Source organism: Suillus fuscotomentosus (assembly GCF_016647785.1).
Source record: "Suillus fuscotomentosus strain FC203 chromosome Unknown F5891scaffold_66, whole genome shotgun sequence".
NCBI lineage: Eukaryota > Fungi > Basidiomycota > Agaricomycetes > Boletales > Suillaceae > Suillus > Suillus fuscotomentosus.
The window spans coordinates 41985-63697 of NW_024539578.1; the positions used below are offsets into that span (position 1 = coordinate 41985).

Sequence of the window (21713 nt, forward strand, 5' to 3'; positions counted from 1 at the left end):
GTGTAGCCAGGCTGGTCGATCTCAGACTCGGAGTGGCGTGGCGGGGCGGAGCGAGGAGTTTGAAATTGAAAGATGCCGGTCGTGCTGGAGTTACGATCATATACTTACGGTCTCGACATGCTCATTGCTGATGTTTTTTCTTTTCTCAGCTCGCACTGCCTGCATAGCTGACAGAAGAATGCGACATATCAATGGAATGGTTTCTTGTAATGGCTCTATCAACGATGTATCGAGAGGAGTAGCTCGGGGATGACATCTTAGCAAAGCGAGAGTCTAATTACTCCATGAGTGTCTTTTTTTTTTTGATACATGGATAGCTACCGTTGATGTTTCAGAGAAATATTTTTCGTGTGCTTTGTTTCAGTTGATGAACATCCACATAGTCATGGTGATGACCAGAAGCCGCTTGCCAACAAAGAACAGCACACTTCGAATAAACTTTGATGCAAGATATTACGTTATCCCTTTTCTTTCCTTTTTGAACAGGGCTAAACATATATGTAGTATGAGATGACAGGTCATAATGATGGGCTTCGCCTCCTGTTGATCACGCATCACAGCCTGAGGGCATATAATAGTCTGTCTTCCTTGATGCGACAAGTCATCAAAGTGTACTTTCAGTTCTGGGCGTCAGCGCGCCCGTCTGTGATTCACCATGTCCATACAGTCGGTATATGTTGCCTCTACGGAAATAATTCTGGTATCCTTCGTCCTTGTAGTGTACGACCATGCTATCACGTTAGATCAAGAGGTATGTTCGCTTTCACAATCGATGTTTATATAACACTGAATCACTGCGGTCGTCTGTTCTAGATAACTTACTTCTGGTCTGGTTCATGGTCAGCGGCACGAACGCTATATCTCAGCGTAATGCCATCAATTATCTCTATTGCCTTCGATTAGTAATCTTTAGTTTGACAGATCCGATACTTGGCTCTGATACGGGCTTGGTGCGTTTTGACTCCATGCAATCAAAACCGCATTAGTTAACATCATTGGCTAGTTTTTCTCTTTATGGTCTGTTCTAGTAAACATCATGTCCTTGTCACGGTTTCGGTGAATACTTGACATATAGGACTAACAGGACAGGTCAAAATTTGCACCTCTGTGGTGAGACTTCTCAAGTTGGTTGTATCATTGTCTGGTGTCTTACTTGTAGCTTTCCAGGAGTGAGCTATTGTACATTGCGAAAGCCTTGCAGACCAGCTCACTTTGAAAAAGAGGAAACCTGTCCATCATTGCGGATTACTTTCTTACATTGACGGTCGCTGTATTTTGTCAAGGTTCGTATTTGGCGTATCCGTCGATCCAAATGAATTGACTGGAGTGCGCAGCTGTTGTGACATTACGAGTGTGGCATCTGTTCCTCCATAGTTGCTTCATTAGATGGCTAGCGGTCACTGTTTTCATCATTTGCGCGGTAGGAGCTGTCATAGTTACCAGCGTCGAGTTTGATGCCATGAAGAGAGCCCTGTGTGCATCGTCGATCGCTGAGATCTTCACGCAGGGCCCTCTATCTATGTCGACTGTCTACCTGCCAGCCCTGGTCATCCATACGGTCATGCTCTTACTGACGATGTATCGCTTTCGCATCAGCCCAAAATCATTGCAACAACGTGGCATTATGCACCGATTCGTCAAAGAGTAGGCCCAATTATCAGTTGCAGTTTCTACCACAAAGCTGACGGTTTTCTTAGAGGGATATTTATGTATACCTTTGCGGCCGGTGAGTATATGTTGATTGTTCCCCAGCAGAACCTGAAACTAAATCATAGGATCGCTACTGTACGAAATTATCTGTCTTTCTATGACTGAACCAAAGGACATATCTGTAAGTTTTATGGCCTTAGCTGTATAACAAATCACCACTCAAAATTGTTAGATATATTATCCATCTTTGATAGGAGGGCAAGTTTTACTAAACGAGATGGTATTCACGGAAGCTCACGAGACAAATCTATCTCCCAGAATAGCAATATCAACTACAACCGTCTCCGTCTGTCGCGCAATGCTAAGCATCAAGTCATTCACCGTAACATATCATGTCGATCCGGCATGGTTGCTCAACCACGCAGAACTCAGTCGTGTTCAATGGAGGAGAGGAGCCAGTGAAGGGGAAATCTTTGTTGAATCGAGCGACATGGAGGCAGATCCCCCTTCCAAATTCCTGGAGGTATCTACCAGGAGAACAGAAGGCGAAGGAGTTGCGTAAAAATTCAATTTAACTTGTATGTTTTGAACATGATTCGCTGGAAAAACTCATTCTTTTGGAATCAGAATTCGTCGTTCCAGCAAGTACCCGGACATCCTATCTCGATATCATGCTTGTGCTTAGAATGAGATCGCTTGGCTGATTGATGTTCATTCCTCTCGTACTTGCGGGATCTTTGAGTGATGGTGCTCAGGACACAAAGTGAGTGACGATATAAGTTCATTATCAGACGGGGGAATAGAAGAAATGGAAGCGAACGATCCCACCAGGACTACTTATCGCTGTTTCATAATCAACCACTAGGCCTCGCCCAAACTGTGTCACGGTCGTCCAAGAGTTTCACTTGCACTTACTCGTGTCTCCGGCATCAACGATGCTGTTGACTTCTTTTCAAACGGCTTAGTTGCGGGATCTTTGAGTGATGGTGCTCAGGACACAAAGTGAGTGATGATATAAGCTTATTATCAGACGGGGGAATAGAAGAAACGGGAGGATCCCTTCAAACGGCTTAGTGCGAAATGTGCGAGCGTGAGTCTTTGACTCATCCGTTAAACGTGGTCGCATAAGCAGGTCAGAAGGGAAACTGTGATTTACGGTCCAGCTTGAACGTGCTGGATTGAAAGAGAATGTGATGCGAGCCAGGCAATGTCACTCTCCTGTGAGGAATCTGAACCTCGACGGATCTGTGATGAAGAGTGCTGATGCAGACCGGACTTTTGTAACCAAAATAACATTGTGTGTATATATATGTAGGTGGACGAAAGAGGTCATCGATTATTTCGGTAGTCATCGAATCCATCTATGTAGTGTGAGGTGAACAGCGAAATTTAGTAATGTTGCTGACACTTTGTTTCAACAGGAATTGTTTCGAAATAATCTCACGATCCTGAAGATCAAACATGTTACAAAGAAGCACGTTCCACAACACCATACAGATACAGATTGTCCATGCTATCTCTTCAGATATAAAATGTCGTCTCCTTCAAATTGGGATGGACGCCTTTACCCCATGCTTGAAGAGCAGCATCATAGATACGTTGCTCGGCCTGCCTCCCTTTCGTCTGCCGCCATGCCTTTCCTTTACCCTTACCCTTACCTTCGCCTTTCCGACTCGAGGAGCCAGGCACAGAAAGCTGCTCTGAGTTTAGGAATCCATCGAGGTAATACCACACCCGCTTGCATGCCAGGTCAGTATAATGCGTGAGGGGTACAAGGCCCACTGCCTTGGTGGCAGCAGGCATATAAGTAACTCGTGGTGTGTGTGCCCCTGCTGTATAACATCAGCACTAAAACCACACTTGTCGTAGATAATTGTGTAGTGAGTAGGTCGCACGTGGCCCTTGATCTCATCATGAGCTTGCAGATAAAAGTCGAAATCATAACTGGTAGAAACAAGAATATGAGCTGACTTCCATTTCACAGGTCTATGAAGACTTACACGGTAGTGATGCGTCTATCGACGACTGTTCCAGGACAGTGTGTTTCCGTTTCGGCTCTGATTCTTCTGGTCTTTCGGCCTGAAGCGAGCATGGTGCCATTTGCCACAGATGATAATACTCAAGTGGGGCCGATACTCAACAAGATCCTTGGTTTCTCTGTGGATGGCCTTGAAGGCATCCAGAATCTTGTCATGGTGCTGTCAAGGTATAGACAAAATGTGTCGGAGATCCATATTCTCAGCAGCTACAATATCTCCAACATTCTGATGTCCATCATGTCATCAACAGAAGTCATGTCCCTAACTTGCGCATTGATATTGTTATCCGAAGCTATTCTCTTATACTCCCCACCCCACTGCTGCGCTAGCAAAAGTGCAGCCAAAGGGCTGTCCGAGGCGAGCGATCAGCCTCAACTCTCGCATAATTGGCTCATTGTTGCCAGGAGACTTGGGCTCCAGCCAATCTTCTATGCTCTGGGTCTCGTCTGTAAAGTTAATCAGCCCGAGATCATACCGATTCCACGGATGGATGAGCAGGAATGTCTGCCATGTATGCCTTGCAGGCAAGAATTGAACAAGCCTGTCTTCTGTTGTGACCAGCAGGTCTTTGAGCCCATCTGCCTTGACTTCATATGTGAAACATTTGTCCACGTCTTCACCAGTACTCTGCCTGACTTTGGTAAGAGGAAATGCAATGCAAGGCAATTGCAGTCTGGCATTAGCAAAATGAGGAACACTGAGATTCTCAAGGAGGGTATAGAATTTTGAAGCCGACCTCACAGCCACAATATTGTTTCGCAGTGTGGAGACTGACATCTGCATCTCGTCTTCGGATAAAGCTGGTAGTGTACAGGACAGAGCCTTGTATGAGGAAATGTCGGCTGGCAGGCAACTGTTGAAGTTGGACGATTGTCCCACCCAGTCCAAGGCTGTGATATTGCACAAATGGGCTATGATTTCCTGTAAGAGACATCCAAGTGCGTTCTGTCTTTTCTCTCCATAGATTACAGGAAGGTGGATGCTGAATATCCTAAACAATGAATACACAATGTCTTCCTGCAATGTGGTGACACGCGTTGACGCCCATCAGAGTTTCTCTCGGGCATCTCTCGTCCCTGGACGAAAGTCAATGAGTGCCTGCACATTTATGCCGGTTGAACTCTCTAACTCCCTCATGATACAGACAGACTGCTTGTGATTGCATGAGCGGTCACTGAGATATAGGGTCCAATCTGCTTGGTAGAAGAGAACAATTTTAGGAGCAAGGAACTCCTGAACAGTCCATCCTCGTGTATTCCATGTGCTGTTTGCGAGCACACCAGACTCTGACGAAGGAGGAACATCCGATAGGTAGACAATAGTGAGCGCTGAGTGGTGATACCAAATGAACATGGAGTTGACCGATTGCTGAACTTCAATGTTATTGTTCTGGTCAATGCAGCATGTGTCGCTCCATGCCCAATGATGTCCCGCATTGCGAGCAACTTTGCAGAACTTCTGCAACTTCATCATGGTTCCTACCGGATCCAATTCATATATGACCTTGTCCTGAATGTCGTGCAGCAACGGCTCCTTCCTTTTCCACCTATGGGACAACATAACCCAACTGAAGTACTTTGCAACTGCTACTTTGATGGGCTCCATTTGGAGGGGGGCATGTATGCCCAATAGATGAAAAAGCTCGTTGTACTCTGTGCTCTCCATGAATGCGTTGATCTGCGCATCTCAATTGCACAAACACCCAGTAGAGGTGTCGATTAGATGGAGTGGAGCATTTCCCAGTTGGGCTTGAATAGCTTGTAGAACAGCATCATCTACTTCAGATGGATTGACATATTGCTGGCATAGTTCTGCAAAAAATGTAAGTCATTTTCAAGTCAGCGCTTGAGTTGTTGGGGCTCACGTTGTATCTGTGGGTCAGATGTGTCATGCAACTTGGAGAACATGATTGTGAAAGCCTTAAATGCATCATCATAGTGCTGTGCACCATGAAGCACTGCGTACTTCAATTCGTACCCAAGATAAGATGAAGGGTGGAGCTCAATGACCTATGAACATCATTACAACTATTGAAACAACGATAGATATTGTCCGCACCTTTTCTGCATCCGCAAGGGCCTCCGCATAGAGCCTTTGTCTCAACTTCACCTGGCTGTGATGCACAAGGTATGAGGAATTCGTCCCTAATGCTGCGGAAAGTGCATTCTCAATCGACCAGAGATGAACATTTCCACAATTGTCTCCACTTGCGAGCAGTTCTCCACTGGAAGAAATTGCAATGCAGGAAACCCGTGTGGTATGTTCAAGTGCTTGTCCTATCTGCTGGTGTGACTGCATGCTCCACAGGCGCATAGTCTTATCAAACGAGGTAGTGGCAATGAAAAGGCCATCAGAAGAAATAGTAAGTGATGTGATGTGGGAAGTGTGACCGGTGCAAGGTTGACCGATTTGTATTCCATTCGAGGAGTCCCAAAACCTGATCGTTTCGTCATTATGTGATGCAACTGAGACAAGTTGCTGGCCATTGGGCGACCACACAACACTTTTAAGCCAATTCTGATCATAATGAGTGTTGATCTCAAGGAGAAGCTCGGTGTTATCGGTGCGCCAAACCCGAATGGCACCTTGCGCTCCGCCAGATGCTAACTTTAGCCCATCCAGACTGAAGGTGACATACCACACCCGGTCCCAACTCTCAAGTGTTGAGAGGATAGCGCCTGTCTCTGCATCCCATATAATTACTACCCCATCCCATAAACTGCTTGCAAGTCTCTTTCCATCGGGGGAGAAGCACACCAAGGACACCTGGCCTGTATGTTTCACCAGTTTGAATAGCATTTGCTTATTCTTGACGTCCCAGATGATGATGGCTCCATTTCCTCCACTGCTCGCAATTCTTCTGTCGTCTGGCGATACAGCGACTGACAACACAAACTCATTGTGTCCCTCGAATGGTCCTCCCACAAATGCTCTTTTCTCCACGTCCCAGATCTGCAGGGTTTGATCCGTTGAAGATGTGACGATCCATCGACCATCTTTGAAGAACATGACTGCAGTCACTGACATGGTGTGGACTTGCACTGTTTGTGTTAGCGCTGGCTGAGTTGTCTGCGCCGGTGTAGAAACAACAATACAGAGAGGAACAAAAGATGCTCCTAACTGTATCTAAAAATGTCGTAGGTCGAGTGTTGCCTAGTCTGCGTTACTTGAGGAGACAAGTGCGTTCGACCCTAAAGGGGAAGTGAGTGCAGCAAAGATCTAGAGGTATGCGCTGAAGCGCAGGTGCGTGCAAGGCACGGGAACATGCGCGCGTATTAGCGCGAAGCACGGGAAAGCGCGCGCGCATATGCAGAAATGATAGAGACTGAGCTTAAGTGATGATATAATGCAAGATAAGAGATGTGAGTGCGAGATGTAAAGGAATAGAGATCTACTATGTTCTGCTAAGTAGTAAGTAAGTAGTAATAGGTAAATGGGAGGTAAAGTAAGGTAAGGTGAAAAGTAAGTCAGTAATAGTATGTACTGCTGGCGCTTATATAGCGCGGTCATACGGAGCCGAAGTGCTACCGAGTAGGTATGTAAGGATATATATGGGTGAGAGTCCATGATAAAAATAAAGGTGGAACACTATGCTAATAAAGGAAATGGAAATATACGCACTAGGGAGCTTGGTGGACAGTGGATGGATGCATCTGGATGGCTGGCACTATAGGGCGCGCAAGCGCGGGAATGGTGCGCGCATGGTGCGCGTTGCACGGGAAAGCTGCGCCTCATATAGGAATTGCTGTGGACAGTACACAGAGTGGTGCTGCGAGTTGGTGCTGTATACTCCCTTAGTGGAAACTGCCATATCACGCCATGAGAGGCATGAGTCTCTACACCGGCTTCGAGCACCTTCTTGCAGTAAGATATGCTTTTTTTTGCTACATTGAGCAATCCTGACATGTCGCTAGACAGGAAGATGGACGATCAGTAGTGTTGGAAGTTGACGAGGAGCGTACTCTGCTGTCGTCATCGATCTTGAGTGGAGCTGGACTGTCCATAACCCCATTCATATAGGCTCTTTATATATTGTTGGCCCATACCACATTGATACCACGTGGATCTCATTTTGCTGCTTCCATCAGTGGCTGTAGTGGACAGAATACTTTCCGCTGCTTGCGACTCGACTGTTATCTGGTGATACAGCGACTGGAGCCATGACCCTGAATGGCCTTCCTAACAATGCTCCTTTCTCTAAGTCCAAAATGCGTGCAATGTGGTCCGAACCAGTGACAACCTATCGACTTGTCTTTGAAAAACACGACTGCCAATACCATCCTGGTGTACCCTGATATCGTTGGCATCCGAGTTGGTTGTGTTGTCTGCTCCGGTGTCGTGAACCCTCTCACATCAAGATACATTGTTCTTGCTCCCTCAGCATACTTGTCAACATGTCATGCTGACCTACTAGATAGGGAGATAGATGATCAGTAGGATTTGAAGTTCACGAGGAGCACTTCTTGGATATGTCGTCGATCTCTTGTGTCGTGACTTGTAAGTAGAGTTATATTCTGCCCATAACCAATTATTACCCAACTGATATAGCTTATCTGAGATTCCTGATAGCTCTTACCCTCTCTTACGACGCTGCTGCAGGCTGCCACTGCGTTTCTTCTTCCCATCAACATTCATAAACACCTGTTATATGTAAATTCTGTGCATAGTCAACCGGGACCGCCATATACAGGCTTCATTTGTGGATTGGCAATGCTTATGGTGTTGAGGAATATATAAGGAACAACCAACTTCCTTCTACATGGTCTGACTGCGGGTGGCGAGTGCTGAAGTGGATGTAAGCACAGACTCACCTGTCACCTATCTAGGCTTGAGGAATCTACTGGTTATGATTGGTGTGCATGTCTGCACGAGTGAGTTAGTTGGGCCATGCTTTTAGCTTAATATTGGTTACACTGATGTTGCATTCACTGTGAGGTGCAAGAGGACTCGAGCTCTTTACTCTTGAAGATGCAGATCACCCGCAGGACTTCCATGACCTCCTACTTGAGTACAGACAGTCGAGCATCAGGTATTGACTCGGATACTTGAAAACTTCTATGAGAAATGGACCCCTGCAGTATTCGTCATATATACGCCTCATTTACATATTAGCACCTGTACTGGTGTTGAAGCAGATGTGTGTGAGCACTGGCAGACGCACTTGTGAAATATCCATTTGGGATTGACGAGTGAGCATGCTTGCATGAGTAGCTCAGAGGATGAGCTGTACTCCTATCTTGCTGTCACAACCCAATAACGAATTAACGCTGGGCAGAGACTAGGACTCAAACAACAGAATAATCACACAGAGGAGGTTGGCAGCAGGTACGTCTTGGTATTGCTCACTTGGAGATACAAGAGGTTTGAACTAAAGAATTACTGACTACGATGAGCTACCTATATACACATATTGAAACTGAGATCGAAACTGAGTATGAACTAACTAACCAATCAGAATAATTAAAGGTATCATATGATTCTATATATAACTATGATGTCATAACATGTGCTGCAGCTGCAGTTAGTGATGTCTCAGCTCCAAGCTGCATTTTTCAGAAAATGAGCATAACATGCTGAATAAAATTCCTAAATTCATGACGATATTTATGGACATAGATTGAGCCAAAAGCCGAGAGGCATCTAAGGGGAATTCGTACTGTTATGCATCATTGTCTTGCTATGAAGCAGCTCAGCAAATGGCTTGAATTTTGAGCCATTTGCTGAGCTGCTTCATAGCAAAACAATGATGCATCACAGTATGAATTCCCCTTAGATGCCTCTCGGCTTTTGGCTCAATCTATGTGCATAAATATCTTCATGAATTTAGGAATTTTATTCAGCATGTTATGCTCATTTTCTGAAAAATGCAGCTTGGAGCTGAGACATCACTAGCTGCAGTAAGACTCTGGAACATTCCAAGAGTATCGCGAGGCATGACATCAACATCTTCGGCATTGTCCGATAGATCACGTGACTCTGGTAATTCTACAATAGATGCAATAATAGGAACTTCTTCAATAGTAAACATATTCTTAGGAACGGGTGCTGTGACTGGGCGCTTAAAGGATTTAGAATTAAGGAATGAATAATGATTTGTATTTGGAACTCGTGACACTTGCCCTTGTTGCACTACATCGAGGTGCAGAAAATTTTGAAAAATGGGTGGTTGGAAGGTAACTCACAAGTACTCAAACAGAAGACGATAATGCCACACAATTGTCGTTGACTCGGACTCGAGTAAATGACTTTTGCTATTAGAGTACTAGTAATTGTCGGAAGTTTTTATATGGCATTTTAATCCATTAAAATGACCTAACGACTAGGCCAATTATAATCCATTATTATATAACAGTCAGCATTTTATTACACATTTTGATGAATATTATAATAGATTGTAATGTGCATTTTTATGGTGTTCACCCAGTAATCACAACATAATCTAGTCATAATGGTGGTTGTAATGATTCCAAGGCACATTAGAATCCCCGACTCCCACGAAGTGGGAGAAGGGTTTTGTCAGACGCAAACATGCTCATTTTTCTGTCAATGGACGTGTCGCGGGAATTGATTACGTACATAACTGGGATAATTCTATTAAGAAACCCCTCGTGGGAAACAAACCCCAGGGTTTGTAGCTTAGTAATCCAAACCCATGTACATCCATCAAACATTAGAGGGTTTCTCGCTAACGGTCTGGCTGGCAATCGGGAGTAGCTCACATTGTAGATAGTGGTTGTACCATTGTAGTCTACTGGCTGGTGTGTCGTAGCTGCAAACAAAGGAAATTGAAATCAAGTTTGATTCAAAAGTCTACTACTCTGGTACCTGTGTTCACGAATTCTCACAATATAATATTTGTGGCTAAGCATTTGTTTGTCTGTTCAGAGTTCTGAATTTCCGTAACCTCACCTACTACTGGGAGCACTGCTAGACTCCAGCTTGTTTTCTTAAACCACTGCTTAATGGTGTTATCACACAAGAAGACCTTGATGATCTCAAGGAGGAGCTTAGTGAATTGCGGTACATGTTTTTCTTGCTAAATTCATTGTCTTGTTCACACCAACACACCAGGCGGGCAAGGGCTGAGGAGCAATCGAGCGGACAGATCTTTGACCCACCAAGTATTCGACAGAAAGGACGACCTCGCACAGCACGGATCACAGGCGCTATCGAGGGCAGATCTCAGGGAGGAGGACCTTTGAGGACCTTGGCTCCAATGACACCTGCTGTCCCAGCACTCAGCCAATAGCTCCCAACTCAAACCCCGCGTTCTCGCCAACCTCTCATGAGTCAGAGGTCCACACGCAAATGCGGCCTTTGTCGTCAGGCAGGACACACACGAGCAACATGTGACTGGGTTCAGTGATGGTTCAAACTTTGCAGTTACTTACTTTACTAGTGGCCTTTATTGATACCTTATAGCACAAGTAATGGTGGTTTTTAGATTGATTGCCAGACGAACGGCAGACAGCGCGTGCTAGTCAGTTCGATGAATTCGACGACTTAAAGGTGAAAGAAAATCGCCCATTTGGCGCCGGACGCTATGGAGGCTATTATTGGTTGACGAAGGTTTCTGGATAAGGTCTATTTTGGGGGTGGGGTTTGTAAGGGTTTGTTTCCCACGGGGGGTTTCTCAATAGAATTATCCACATAACTGAGACATTTACGATTCACTGTCTTTGTTCATTTATTTTCACCGCTTTCAGCCTTCTCCGTACTCTCGACCCAATATTGCCTATCGTCTTTTTTTACCTCCGGTGCCCTGTGGTGGGACTCGTACATTGTGATGTTAGCTTAGGCCTGACTGACTGTTATATCCATGAATGGGAGGACTTAGACGAGCCCATGAGAATTCGCATGGAAATTGTGAGAGTACAAATAGGTTAGAATGCGGGAGCATTATAATGCCGGAACAAAGTCTCCGACATAGACAACGATGTGTGAGAGAATATCCCAAGGATTGTCACACGCGTTCTATTCAGTGACGATCCAGTTCTAACTTCAACTGTGATAATCAAATTCAAGTATGAGAACATCACCATCACGTCTCGGAACCAGCCCATCACGCATGCGCACTGCCATGTTATCCGTCTCATCAACGGCCTTTCACCGATAACTTGAAAGAAATTCGTTAATGAACCTCTTCCTTGAATTCATCTGGAGTCTGGATGAAATACACATACGATTCCTTCGCTCTATCGAGGTCGACCGCGTTGTCGTATCCGTTATGCTGACACATGATTAAGTTCAGGCTCAAGCTATCGAAGTTGATATTAATTGATGACACATGATACAGGTCAGCTGCTCTAACGTGTTGGACTGGTCCACACGTTGCTTTTCTATCTTCCTGATTGCCGCTGACCTGCATTTACGATATCGAAGCTTAACTTGCAAGCATTATCATGAGCCAGTCCCATGGGACAAAGGAAATCGCCAAGGCCAAATTGGCGCCGGGCTAGAACATCGGGCCAACAATGCAGAACACCCATGACTATTATTGCTTGCACAGCAACGCTGGATTCATGCAACGTTCAAGCGATGGAGACTGTTTCGCCGGTCTAAATGAGTACCGGCGAGCCGCCGTATCACCATCATGATAGGCTGTGTAGCCTAGTGCGTGATTCACTCCTTGTTTCAACTTGAAATCTTAACTTTACATTTTTAGCTTGCGCTTCGAGTGTGGGATTTATAGGACTCATGTGCTATGTCGAGTGATTTCCGCTGATGGCTCCTGTTAGTAGATGGTTGATGACAAGGCGAGTGCACTAGTACATATATGCCAGACTCCTGTTTCTCCTGACACGGCTACTGCATCAGTGATTCTCGAGAGACTTTGGGTCGTATGTCTTAGACCTTTGGTTGATAATGATATCGATGCGATGAACATTCAATGTTGACTCAGCACAGTGCATCAGAGGACTGGTAAGAAAGTTATATTGACAATATGTCCTTTACTTTTCACTACGACGTAAAGGCCCCGCAATTTACATAACACACCCCCAAAGACTCATCAGTTGATGCTGCCAATGTATGATTCGATGCAAGACTTGCGTCATCTTTTCTTTCTCTTTCTGAGCAGGTCAGATGTGTTTGAGATGCAATGCCATCAGCTTCTCCTCTTGTGGTGTACGACCATACCATCATGTTCGCTCAAGAGGTATAGTCGTCTCCGTTCTAATTGATAATAACTTAACCCTGATCTGACGCTGTCATTCTTTTATTACTAGGCCACCTTCTGGTCATGGTCAACTTCAAGAGTCTTATATCTCATGGTAATTCTGGGTTATATAAATTTACATTGTTGGCGATTTTACTTGAGTTTGATAGATCCGAAACTTGGCTCTGACACGACTGATTAGTTTCATCTTTTATGGTCAGTCGGCTCGAACATTCTTCGTCGTGCTGTGGCAACTGATCGAATTACAATAACAGGACAGACTTTCAGTCATGGTGCTGCTGTGCATACTTCTCAATTTATTAGGTCTCACTCACAGCTCTTCAGAAGTGAGCTGTTCAACACGATAAGGCTCCAAAAAAGGCTTACATGTTGAAATAGATCAAACCTGTTTTTTATTGCGAACCACACGCTTGCATTTGTAGTCATGACCTGTGACACTCTGTCGATGTATGTATTTTCGTGTATCCATCGACTTTACTGAATTGACCAGCGGGTGCGTGCAGGCAGTGTCGTGACATTACGAGTATGTTATCTATTACCTAGGAGTTGCTTCATCAGATGGCTGGCGGTCTCTGTTCTTGTCATCTACACAACAGGAACCACGAGAGCTCGAAGCAGACACACCTGTATATACATGTACTTGCTACCCTTGGTCGTCCATTCGACCAGGTTCTTACTCAAACTGTATCGCTTTTACGACTCTGAGTTTCAATTTGCTTTGTCGACCAATCATAATGTTATCTGAATCCAGACAGGACTTCTGGTACTCCAAACGTTCCGTTGATCGATAAACGTACGCTAAATGTTCATTAACCGGCAGAACACTTCACCGGCACCACCATCACACGGAATAGAAGCATGAGAGGAACTTCGGCACAAAACTGACAAAGATATGATGAATGAATAGGATTGATGATGCATCATCCCTGCATATACGGTACAGCTGTACTGGTAAGTGCTATCCATCAGCTTCGCCTCCCGTTCATCACGGTGGGGATATAGTATATAGCACTAATCAGCCTTTCTTGATGCAACCCACAGAGGGCACTGTGAGCTCTCAAATCTCAACGTTGTCAACACTCGAGGGCACACATACTTTGTTATGTCCGCACAGGTGCAGTCAGCGGGCATTAATATTGCTGTTCAGCAACTGCCTCTTGCCGTTCAAGTTGTATCATTCACTCTTGTGGTGTACGATCATGCTATGACATTCGCTCAAGAAGTACTTTCGTCTTCACAGTCGATGACAATCTGACCCTGATTCACCGCCATCGTTTATTTTAGGTGACTTTCTTTTGGTCCAGTTCATGGTCACTGTCAAGAATACTGTATTTCATGGTAATGCCGTTACGAATCATATTATTCTTCTCAGTGACTAATTTCAGGTCCGACAGATCCGATACTTGGCTCTTGCGCAAGTTTGGTGTGTTTGACTTCATTTAATAATAATAAATGCACTAGAAATGATAATATCTTTTAGTCTTAATGCTGTGACGACGATGGGAGTAGCCAAGGTTCACTACGATCTTGTGAGTTTTTGAGCTGCGCATCGCCGCATATCGTCGTTGGGGTCTTACATGCATTGTTCTACAGGGGTGGGCTGTTTCATACTACGACAAGGCAACAGACCAACTTACAGATTGATGTAGGTCTGCTATACTTGAATACACTGTTAGATTAACAGTCATGATTCTATGCCAATGTATGTCCCTTGCACATTGATTGATTCCACTGAATCGACTGGTATACAGGTGTTATAACATTGCGAGTATGGCATCTGTTTCCTCGGAGTCGCTTCATCAGATGGTTGGCAGTCACTATTTTCACCGCTTGCTTGGCAGGAGGTGCAATATTTGACGCCATCAAGTATAATGCAATCAAAAGTGCCGCGCACACGAACAATGATTCAATATCGGCACAGTGCCGCCGTACATTTTCATTCATCCTCTACCTGCCGGCCTTGGTTGTCCATACGACTATGTTCTTACTCACGCTGTATCGCTTTCGCGTTACCCCCAGAACCTTGCAGCAACACGGGATGATCCACCGATTCGTCAAAGAGTAAGCCCCTATTGATCACAAGTTCTACCATGGGAGTTAATGTTTGCTTAGGGGAATGATCTTGTATTCGTTTGCAGCCGGTGAATATACCTCGATTCTCTTCGTTTTGCAGATGCTCAAGCAAATAACAGGATCGCTGCTGTACGAAATTATCAGTCTTTCTCTGATTAAACCAGAGGACATATCCGTAAGTTTTATAGCCATAGCTGCACGAAAAATGCGTTACCGTTACCAGAATTTTGGTTTAGGTGATATGGGAGAGTGAGATTGTTCCGTCCATGGCAGTTTACTAAAGTTAACGAGCAACATTTATCATCCAGAATAGCAATGGCAGCTACGGCTGTCTCTATCTGTCGCGCGATGCTAAGCATCCGGTGCTTGGCTGCAACTTACCATGTCGATCCGGCATGGTTGCTCAACCATGCAGAACTCAGTCGTGTCCAATGGAGGAGAGGACACAATGAAGGAGAAATCTACGTTGAAGTCAGCGAGATGGATGTGGTTCTCCCATTCAAATCTGCGGTATTACCTGTTGGGAATATCGGAAGAGAAGACGAGGTTCAAAATCATACCTAACTTGTATATCTAGCACATGATCCATGATTCCTTTTTTTATGTTATACAAGAACACAAGCTCAACGTCGAGCGTCTGGCTAATGAGCACAAAGCTGAGGATGATCGGAGCGCTACGCACAGAATAGCGATACAGCTGTCGTGTCTGGATACGGGTTATGCTCTGTAGAGTGGCGCATCAGTAAACCGGTGAGTTCTTGCTGGGGATTATGCTGATTATGGTGCTTTTACATAGTCATATATTGCTTTATATCACTTTATATTCCAATGTGACGAAAACCTTTCCTATATATTACGATATATGACGATATATGACGATATCTTCTTCTCACAGGTTCTCTGATGCGCCCGTACGCTGGCATCAGGAATATCAAAGAGGAACGGAGGAACAATGGTGACAATATTATCTGCACCAAGGAGACGCAGGCCGACAATCAGCTCGACATTGCGGGTCTTTACCCTCACCAACTCGTCGATATCGGAAGTTCATTCAGCCTTGGAGAATCTGCACTTTCCATCGATTGATGGGAGGACAAATGACGTAACGTGCTTGTTTTATTTGTCTGGGAGTCGGCGTTATGGCGCTCAGCGGGTCCGTTCACTGACAAAGTTTTTGTGTGGATGTCCAATGAAGTGGGGTGAAAAGGGCCTTGCGAGGTTGGTTGTATATAGTCCTTGGCACGAGGGTTCTGCTTGCATGAAAGTCCGTGCGCAAGTACCCCGCCTTAGTCAGCTGCTAATTTCTGTCCATCAATTCAACACGCGCATAACCGTTACGCTGAAATCTGGAAAACTTACCTTTCATGTACATACAGTACTGAGTACGGGACTCAGGTAAACCAGCGTGCTCACAGCAGGCTGTTCAAATTTTTCTCCTTGGAAGGCAAAGTACTGACAAAAGTTTTTAGCTTGTTCACTGTGCGTCTGACTTCAAGTGGCATCGCGTTACTGTAGCCCAAGCCTGGAAGCTTGAAGCTTGAATTTCCAGATCTATTGCTGTCGATTTGGATCACTGCAGGTCAAACTGAGATAATGGGGCCATTAATCCTGATCTACCGTCGCGTCTTGCTAGCAGTGCTTCGCTCATATTGAAGGAACACAAATTACTATTTACTTCATCATAGCCTCCTTCGCCCGACTCACACGCGAGAGACACGCAAGTGGCCATCTCCAACTGGCAATACGAAGGAATGGGACGTCATCCTTTCACGCATAATTTCTGTCTGTCAGAGCGACAGAAATTGAGTGGATCTTGAGTCTTTATTCAGTCAGGACAATGAAGGGCACTCACGATCACCCAAGATGTCTATGATGTTGATGATGATTCACATGGCAATTACAAACGTCTTGAATTTATGGTGAGTGCTCCCAATGACTCTGAATAAGAACATTAAATACTTGATCAACCACTCGGGCACGCCAGATCTCCACCTCTAAATTCGACCGAAATCCCAGTCCTCCAACAGGCAGCACATCTTTGTTTGAAGGTCGCATTGTCTAAGCTCCCAGCTGATCTCAAAACGTTGATGGCGGAGGCGGCGAAGACCGTCCCACACCCAGTTCTGGCTGTTCCATCGGGGGTCGTTATGCGTGATCGGAACGCTCGCGAGGTTCCATTCGAAAAGGGCCAACTTACTTGCAGCCACTCTTCCCATGGTGTGGCTTCCGCGCCAGTCATCAGGGTTGACATGTGGCTGGTTACGCCTGAACTCCATGGTGTAGTTCTCTGTGTCTCCCAGGAGGTGGTACGTGTTTCCGACACCAGGACCGGTTGGGACGTAGATGACCCAGTGAAGGGGATGGGGCCGAAGGTACTCTATCTCGCCTCGCCAAAACTGGATAACTTCGACGTTATAGTATGTTTCTTCGGCAGACATATTAAGATATGGCTCTGGAAGTAGGTCAGTTGCAGTCGGCTGAGTTTCTTATTCCATGTTCTTACCAAGAGAGCAGACGACGGTAATCACAAGCAGGTGTGTTCAAGGTTTAAGCCCATAGACTACCTGGATTTATATTCAAGCTGTTGTGGATTTTGTCTCGGGAACATCCTCGAATTGTGGAACGTGACATGACCATTGTTATTCCAACAGAGTATGGTGTGCGGTGCGAGTGGATCACTGATTTCCTTCCCCGATGAGCCACATCTAACCCACAATAGCCGACTCAGTTTGAAAGCAGAGGCTAGGCCGCAAGTTCACGCCCTCCTTTAACTCGACTCATCGCATGATGGACTAGATCAAAAATTAATATGAGCATCTATGATTCATAATATTGTACGCAAGTCTTCTAGGCTTTTGATATTATGGACGTGGCCCTCGAAGGGTATTTCTGGCTCGTTGGAACTCGTGAAATTTTCTGTCTCGTGAATGTGGAGATCGTTTTAACCACCAAGACCGTGTTAGTCCAGTGGAGAGTTACGATGCAGAAGAGTCCGTTGTCCTAGCGTTGTCTTTGACTTGCAAGAAAACTACTTGGTATATACTCAACGTGCAGCGACACAGCATGGCGTAGTGGACACAATTGCGCCCGAGCCGGCGGTATCTCGTGCTTAAATATTGTAGATATAGCCCATCAACATGATTTCCTTGACCGACACATTGTTGCAGAAAGAGTGCATTACTGGAGAAGCAGTCAAAATGAAACCACATGTAACTACTCGTGTAAATAGTCCGTTCGATGTAAATAGCTAGACTAGTGATCATATATTCAAGTTACCTTGCGGAGCCTCGGAGTGATGCTGCACGGAAAGGGTAGCGGGTGACTGAAGAGGTCTTATTAGTGGAGACACAGAGAGGAACGAGAGCGAACACACGTTGCGATACCACTGGACCATCGTGGTTCAAAATCAATGACCTCCCCATCTGCACCGATTCGTTTCGAAAATGTAAACACGGCAAGTAGGGAAGAAATTGCTATCCATAGAGATGCGTCTGCAAAATGTCGGCCAACACAGATCCTACATTATCACCAGGATATTAGATGGCATCTGAAAAAGAGATATCATGACAAACCTTCTCCCAAATCCAAATGCTATATTGACGGTATCGTCATTGAGGTTGCCATCAGCATCCAGGAAGCGCTCGGGCGAGAATTGCGAAGGATTTGGGTATTTCTGTTCATTTTGTGACATTGCCCTATAAAGCAGTTGGCCTCTGGATGATGATCCCTTGGACATGTAGACTCACCACACATTTGGCACAACAACGGTTCCTGTTTACGAGGTTAGCAAAGAACTTCATCAGAAAACATGAAGTTTCGTGCCTTTGGGTATGTAGTATCCCTCGTAGACGTCGCTGTTCATCGACGCATGCGGTACCGCTACACAATTTCGTAAGAAATTGATGGGGGCCTAAAAATCGTACACGCACATAGGGGTAAAATGGGATGCCAACGAAGAGTTTCCCGGAGGATAGCATCGATATATTGCAAGGACGATCTATCTTCGAAGGTCGGCAACCTCGACGCGCCAACGACAGTATCAATCAAAGTGTGGGCTTTCACTTGTACTTCTGGGAAGAGTACCATAGCAAGGATGAATACTTGCAATATCAAATCCGTCTAAGTAAAAATCAGAGCAGTGCAAGATAAAATACTCGAAAACGAAATACCGTTTCGGAAGCAGCTGCTCGTACAGTGCTCGTCAATATTATTCCGGCATACTGTATCCGACTGGTACTCACCTCCAAACGCTGTGGCTGCACTTTCTTTGATGGTTGTGATCTCATCAGAAGTATCTTTTCCGCCGATTCGTCTGAGGGCATTTGAAACCATGGATGATTGGGCTTTGCCCTCAGCCTTTCGGAACATGTTAGGTGCAAATATGGAGATATTTGACAGCATACCGTTCTTTCGAGCACATACTGGAAAGGATCGTGCATCCACTGTCGCAGCCATTCGTGTGACTGGACGGCCTTCTTCTTGAGCGACATACCGGGAAACCATGCTGGTAGTCGTAGAACTACATAGACAGTATTCAGTCGAGCCCAGAAAATACAACTAAAGACTCACGAATTGGGAATGCGTTGAACACGGTAGCTACCTCAGGTCTGAGTTCCTGCACAGCCAACCTCAGTGACTTTCCAATAAACTTCACTAATGGATCGTCGTGTTTTGTTTCATAGTCATATGAAGCCGACATTATCACGGAAGATGAAAATCTAGCAGAGAATTCCGGTATTAATAATACACCGCACCAGTCGATACCAGGAGAAGACTTACACTTGAACATGGTTTAGGAATTTCTCTGGTGTATCAAGCATGTCACGAATAAGCTGCTCGGCCTTCCGCCGCTGCATAGGACGATAACATAAAGCTGCCTCTGCCCTGAATGCTTGATGGAATATCCTTCTTTGGCGACGCCAGCGAGCTCCGTATTTCATGAGTATGGTATTGAAATCGAACCCAAAACTATTGAAGACGCTATGTCAAGAGCTACGCTGGGTGGTTAGTTAAATATGGCTCCCACAGAGTGTTTGTTGGAAGGTCCGGCCTGTCAGAGTAGTTGTATGACCGCTTCTCCAAAAGCTCAACCGCCACTTTCTCGGAGTTGATCACAACAATATGTTGGCCTAAAAGATTCGAGTATACAATTTCGCCTGCCATGAGACCATTGAGCGAAATTCAGTGTATCCATATGTTCACGATGTTTCCATGTTATGCACGCACCGTATTGTTTGCCCCATTCCGTGTAAGCTAGCCATGGTGCATTGATGTCGACCCCCCGAATATTACCAATGAGTGGAATTGGCCGCGGTCCCGGCGGCAGCGGAGGCATTTTTCGCTTCTCCATACCACGACGGACCGCACCAACGAAAGTGGCACAGATCAAGGCGCCGATGCAGATGTCTCTCCAGTCCAACGACATGAATTCAAGGGATGAAGGAATGGTGCGTTTCGGGCACCTCCATTTATAATTTTATATGTATGCTGAAGCATTTTTTTTTTACCTGACTCATCATCATTAAATTGCGATAGCGTATTAGTATTCGCGTCCAGGGTCGCGCAATACAATCAATACTATTTGTGGCGCGCTTCGCGAATGTGATCGGTGTGCTATTGTATAGGCATCGGTCCGAACGTTACACTAGTACTAGTACGACTTTGTACATATTCCGCAGACTCCAAACCATCGGCAGGTGTGAGAGAGTCTTCATACTGTTACCTTAGCCGAAAACCAAATATGTACAACATAATTTCAAACACCGCAACTTTGAGACTCTACACACCAAGCCGACTGGCAAAACTTGTAGTGGCGCGAGGTTTGTATGTATTTGTCCCACCGAAAAAGCCTTCCGAGCGCGCTGACATATCCCAAAAGAAATGGGAGCAATCGAATATTAACTGATGTCACAATGTTTATTCGGGGTTAAACTTGTTTAACCAAGTTGAATCGATTCACGATGCTGGTAAGCCTCATGACTCAGCGTCATTCTTACAGGCCCCTTTTCATCTGGATATTTAAGTGTCTAACTGACGTGATCCGTTTTCACGTCGCACACTTGTCCCCTAAAGCACTTCTGCTCGTGCACGTTCTGCACTATCTACTCTATATATTTTTCGTCAAAACTTGAATTTAAACGCTGTTGAAATTCGGTCATACTTCCAAAACATATGTCAGACCCGAGTACCTCAAATAACAATGCCGCCAACTCGTCGCAAACACAATCTTCGCTTAGGGGACCAGGAATGCGAGGGACTTCGGTTGAGACCGACACTGATGGAGCGCATCTACCCCAACAAGACGTGGCGAAGAGGTGCCTTGACGTCGTCAGAGAGTTTAAAGCATGCAAGTGCACAAAGTTTGAAGCTTCCTACGTCATCTCCACAATCATCAAAGAAAGTCTACCCCTTGGATCAGGTGAAAATCCCATTACGGTTGCGGCTATCTACCTCGGAATGCTCGACGAATGGGAGTCGGAGCAAGACCAAGCCAACTACAGAGGAGCAGGAGCCGGAGCCGCTAGAGAACGTTCGGTTGAACCAACGTCGAACTCGCGGTTCGAAAAGGAGTCTCCAGCAGAGATTAGGAGTCGGGATGTTAGCATTGAGCCAGGAGAACCTGCTCGAAAACGAGCAAAGCTCGACTTTACCTGTCTTGAATTTAAGCCATCAGTCCTCGAAGAACCCGCCAAACCATTATCACCCAATCTCAAACTCACCATCCGCATCTTACAGAACTGGGCACAGGATCAGAAACAAGCTAAGCTCAAACT

At 45.4% G+C, this 21713-nt stretch overlaps 5 protein-coding genes across 5 annotated transcripts; 2 read left to right on the forward strand and 3 right to left on the reverse strand.

The window, feature by feature from the left end:
- The first annotated feature begins 378 nt into the window (after positions 1 to 378).
- F5891DRAFT_665606 (uncharacterized protein) lies at positions 379 to 2243 on the forward strand. Its single transcript, XM_041372701.1, has 11 exons — positions 379 to 666; positions 845 to 867; positions 922 to 950; positions 1004 to 1017; positions 1085 to 1110; positions 1224 to 1283; positions 1335 to 1644; positions 1698 to 1726; positions 1776 to 1831; positions 1883 to 1908; positions 1969 to 2243. The coding sequence occupies exons 1-11, from the start codon at positions 656 to 658 to the stop codon at positions 2210 to 2212; spliced, it is 828 nt and encodes a 275-aa protein (XP_041220994.1). The 5' UTR covers positions 379 to 655; the 3' UTR covers positions 2213 to 2243.
- An 823-nt stretch (positions 2244 to 3066) lies between these two features.
- Positions 3067 to 3742, reverse strand: F5891DRAFT_1251895 (uncharacterized protein; the record flags this gene model as incomplete). Its single annotated transcript, XM_041369903.1, has 3 exons — positions 3067 to 3479; positions 3509 to 3594; positions 3651 to 3742. 3 exons carry the CDS (start codon positions 3740 to 3742, stop codon positions 3172 to 3174), a joined length of 486 nt encoding a protein of 161 aa, XP_041220995.1. The 3' UTR covers positions 3067 to 3171.
- Positions 3743 to 13969: 10227 nt separating this feature from the next.
- On the forward strand, positions 13970 to 15504 carry F5891DRAFT_984216 (uncharacterized protein; the record flags this gene model as incomplete). The annotated part of the gene is made up of 10 exons (XM_041377410.1): positions 13970 to 14089; positions 14172 to 14195; positions 14253 to 14290; positions 14348 to 14396; positions 14461 to 14462; positions 14544 to 14569; positions 14619 to 14928; positions 14980 to 15115; positions 15164 to 15189; positions 15249 to 15504. 10 exons carry the CDS (start codon positions 13970 to 13972, stop codon positions 15502 to 15504), a joined length of 987 nt encoding a protein of 328 aa, XP_041220996.1.
- A 963-nt stretch (positions 15505 to 16467) lies between these two features.
- F5891DRAFT_1281129 (uncharacterized protein) lies at positions 16468 to 17392 on the reverse strand. Its single transcript, XM_041370453.1, has 3 exons — positions 16900 to 17392; positions 16793 to 16847; positions 16468 to 16724 (listed from the first exon to the last, which is right to left on the reverse strand). Exon 1 carries the CDS (start codon positions 17376 to 17378, stop codon positions 16935 to 16937), a length of 444 nt encoding a protein of 147 aa, XP_041220997.1. The 5' UTR covers positions 17379 to 17392; the 3' UTR covers positions 16468 to 16724; positions 16793 to 16847; positions 16900 to 16934.
- Positions 17393 to 18207: 815 nt separating this feature from the next.
- Positions 18208 to 20365, reverse strand: F5891DRAFT_1165902 (cytochrome P450; the record flags this gene model as incomplete). Its single annotated transcript, XM_041365407.1, has 13 exons — positions 18208 to 18262; positions 18314 to 18457; positions 18513 to 18635; positions 18687 to 18711; positions 18763 to 18819; positions 18870 to 19059; positions 19110 to 19123; positions 19182 to 19296; positions 19344 to 19459; positions 19510 to 19658; positions 19720 to 19908; positions 19967 to 20096; positions 20167 to 20365. The coding sequence occupies 13 exons, from the start codon at positions 20363 to 20365 to the stop codon at positions 18208 to 18210; spliced, it is 1506 nt and encodes a 501-aa protein (XP_041220998.1).
- Positions 20366 to 21713: the final 1348 nt, after the last annotated feature.

Excerpts from the sequence above, each read along its gene's own strand:
- F5891DRAFT_665606 (XM_041372701.1), top strand. Across the intron at positions 868-921 it reads CACGAACGCTATATCTCAGC|ATCCGATACTTGGCTCTGAT; the intron begins GTAATGCCATCA and ends TTAGTTTGACAG. Across the intron at positions 1,645-1,697 it reads ATGCACCGATTCGTCAAAGA|AGGGATATTTATGTATACCT; the intron begins GTAGGCCCAATT and ends CGGTTTTCTTAG.
- F5891DRAFT_1281129 (XM_041370453.1), bottom strand. The coding sequence starts at position 17,378 with ATGTCTGCCGAAGAAACATACTATAACGTCGAAGTTATCCAGTTTTGG.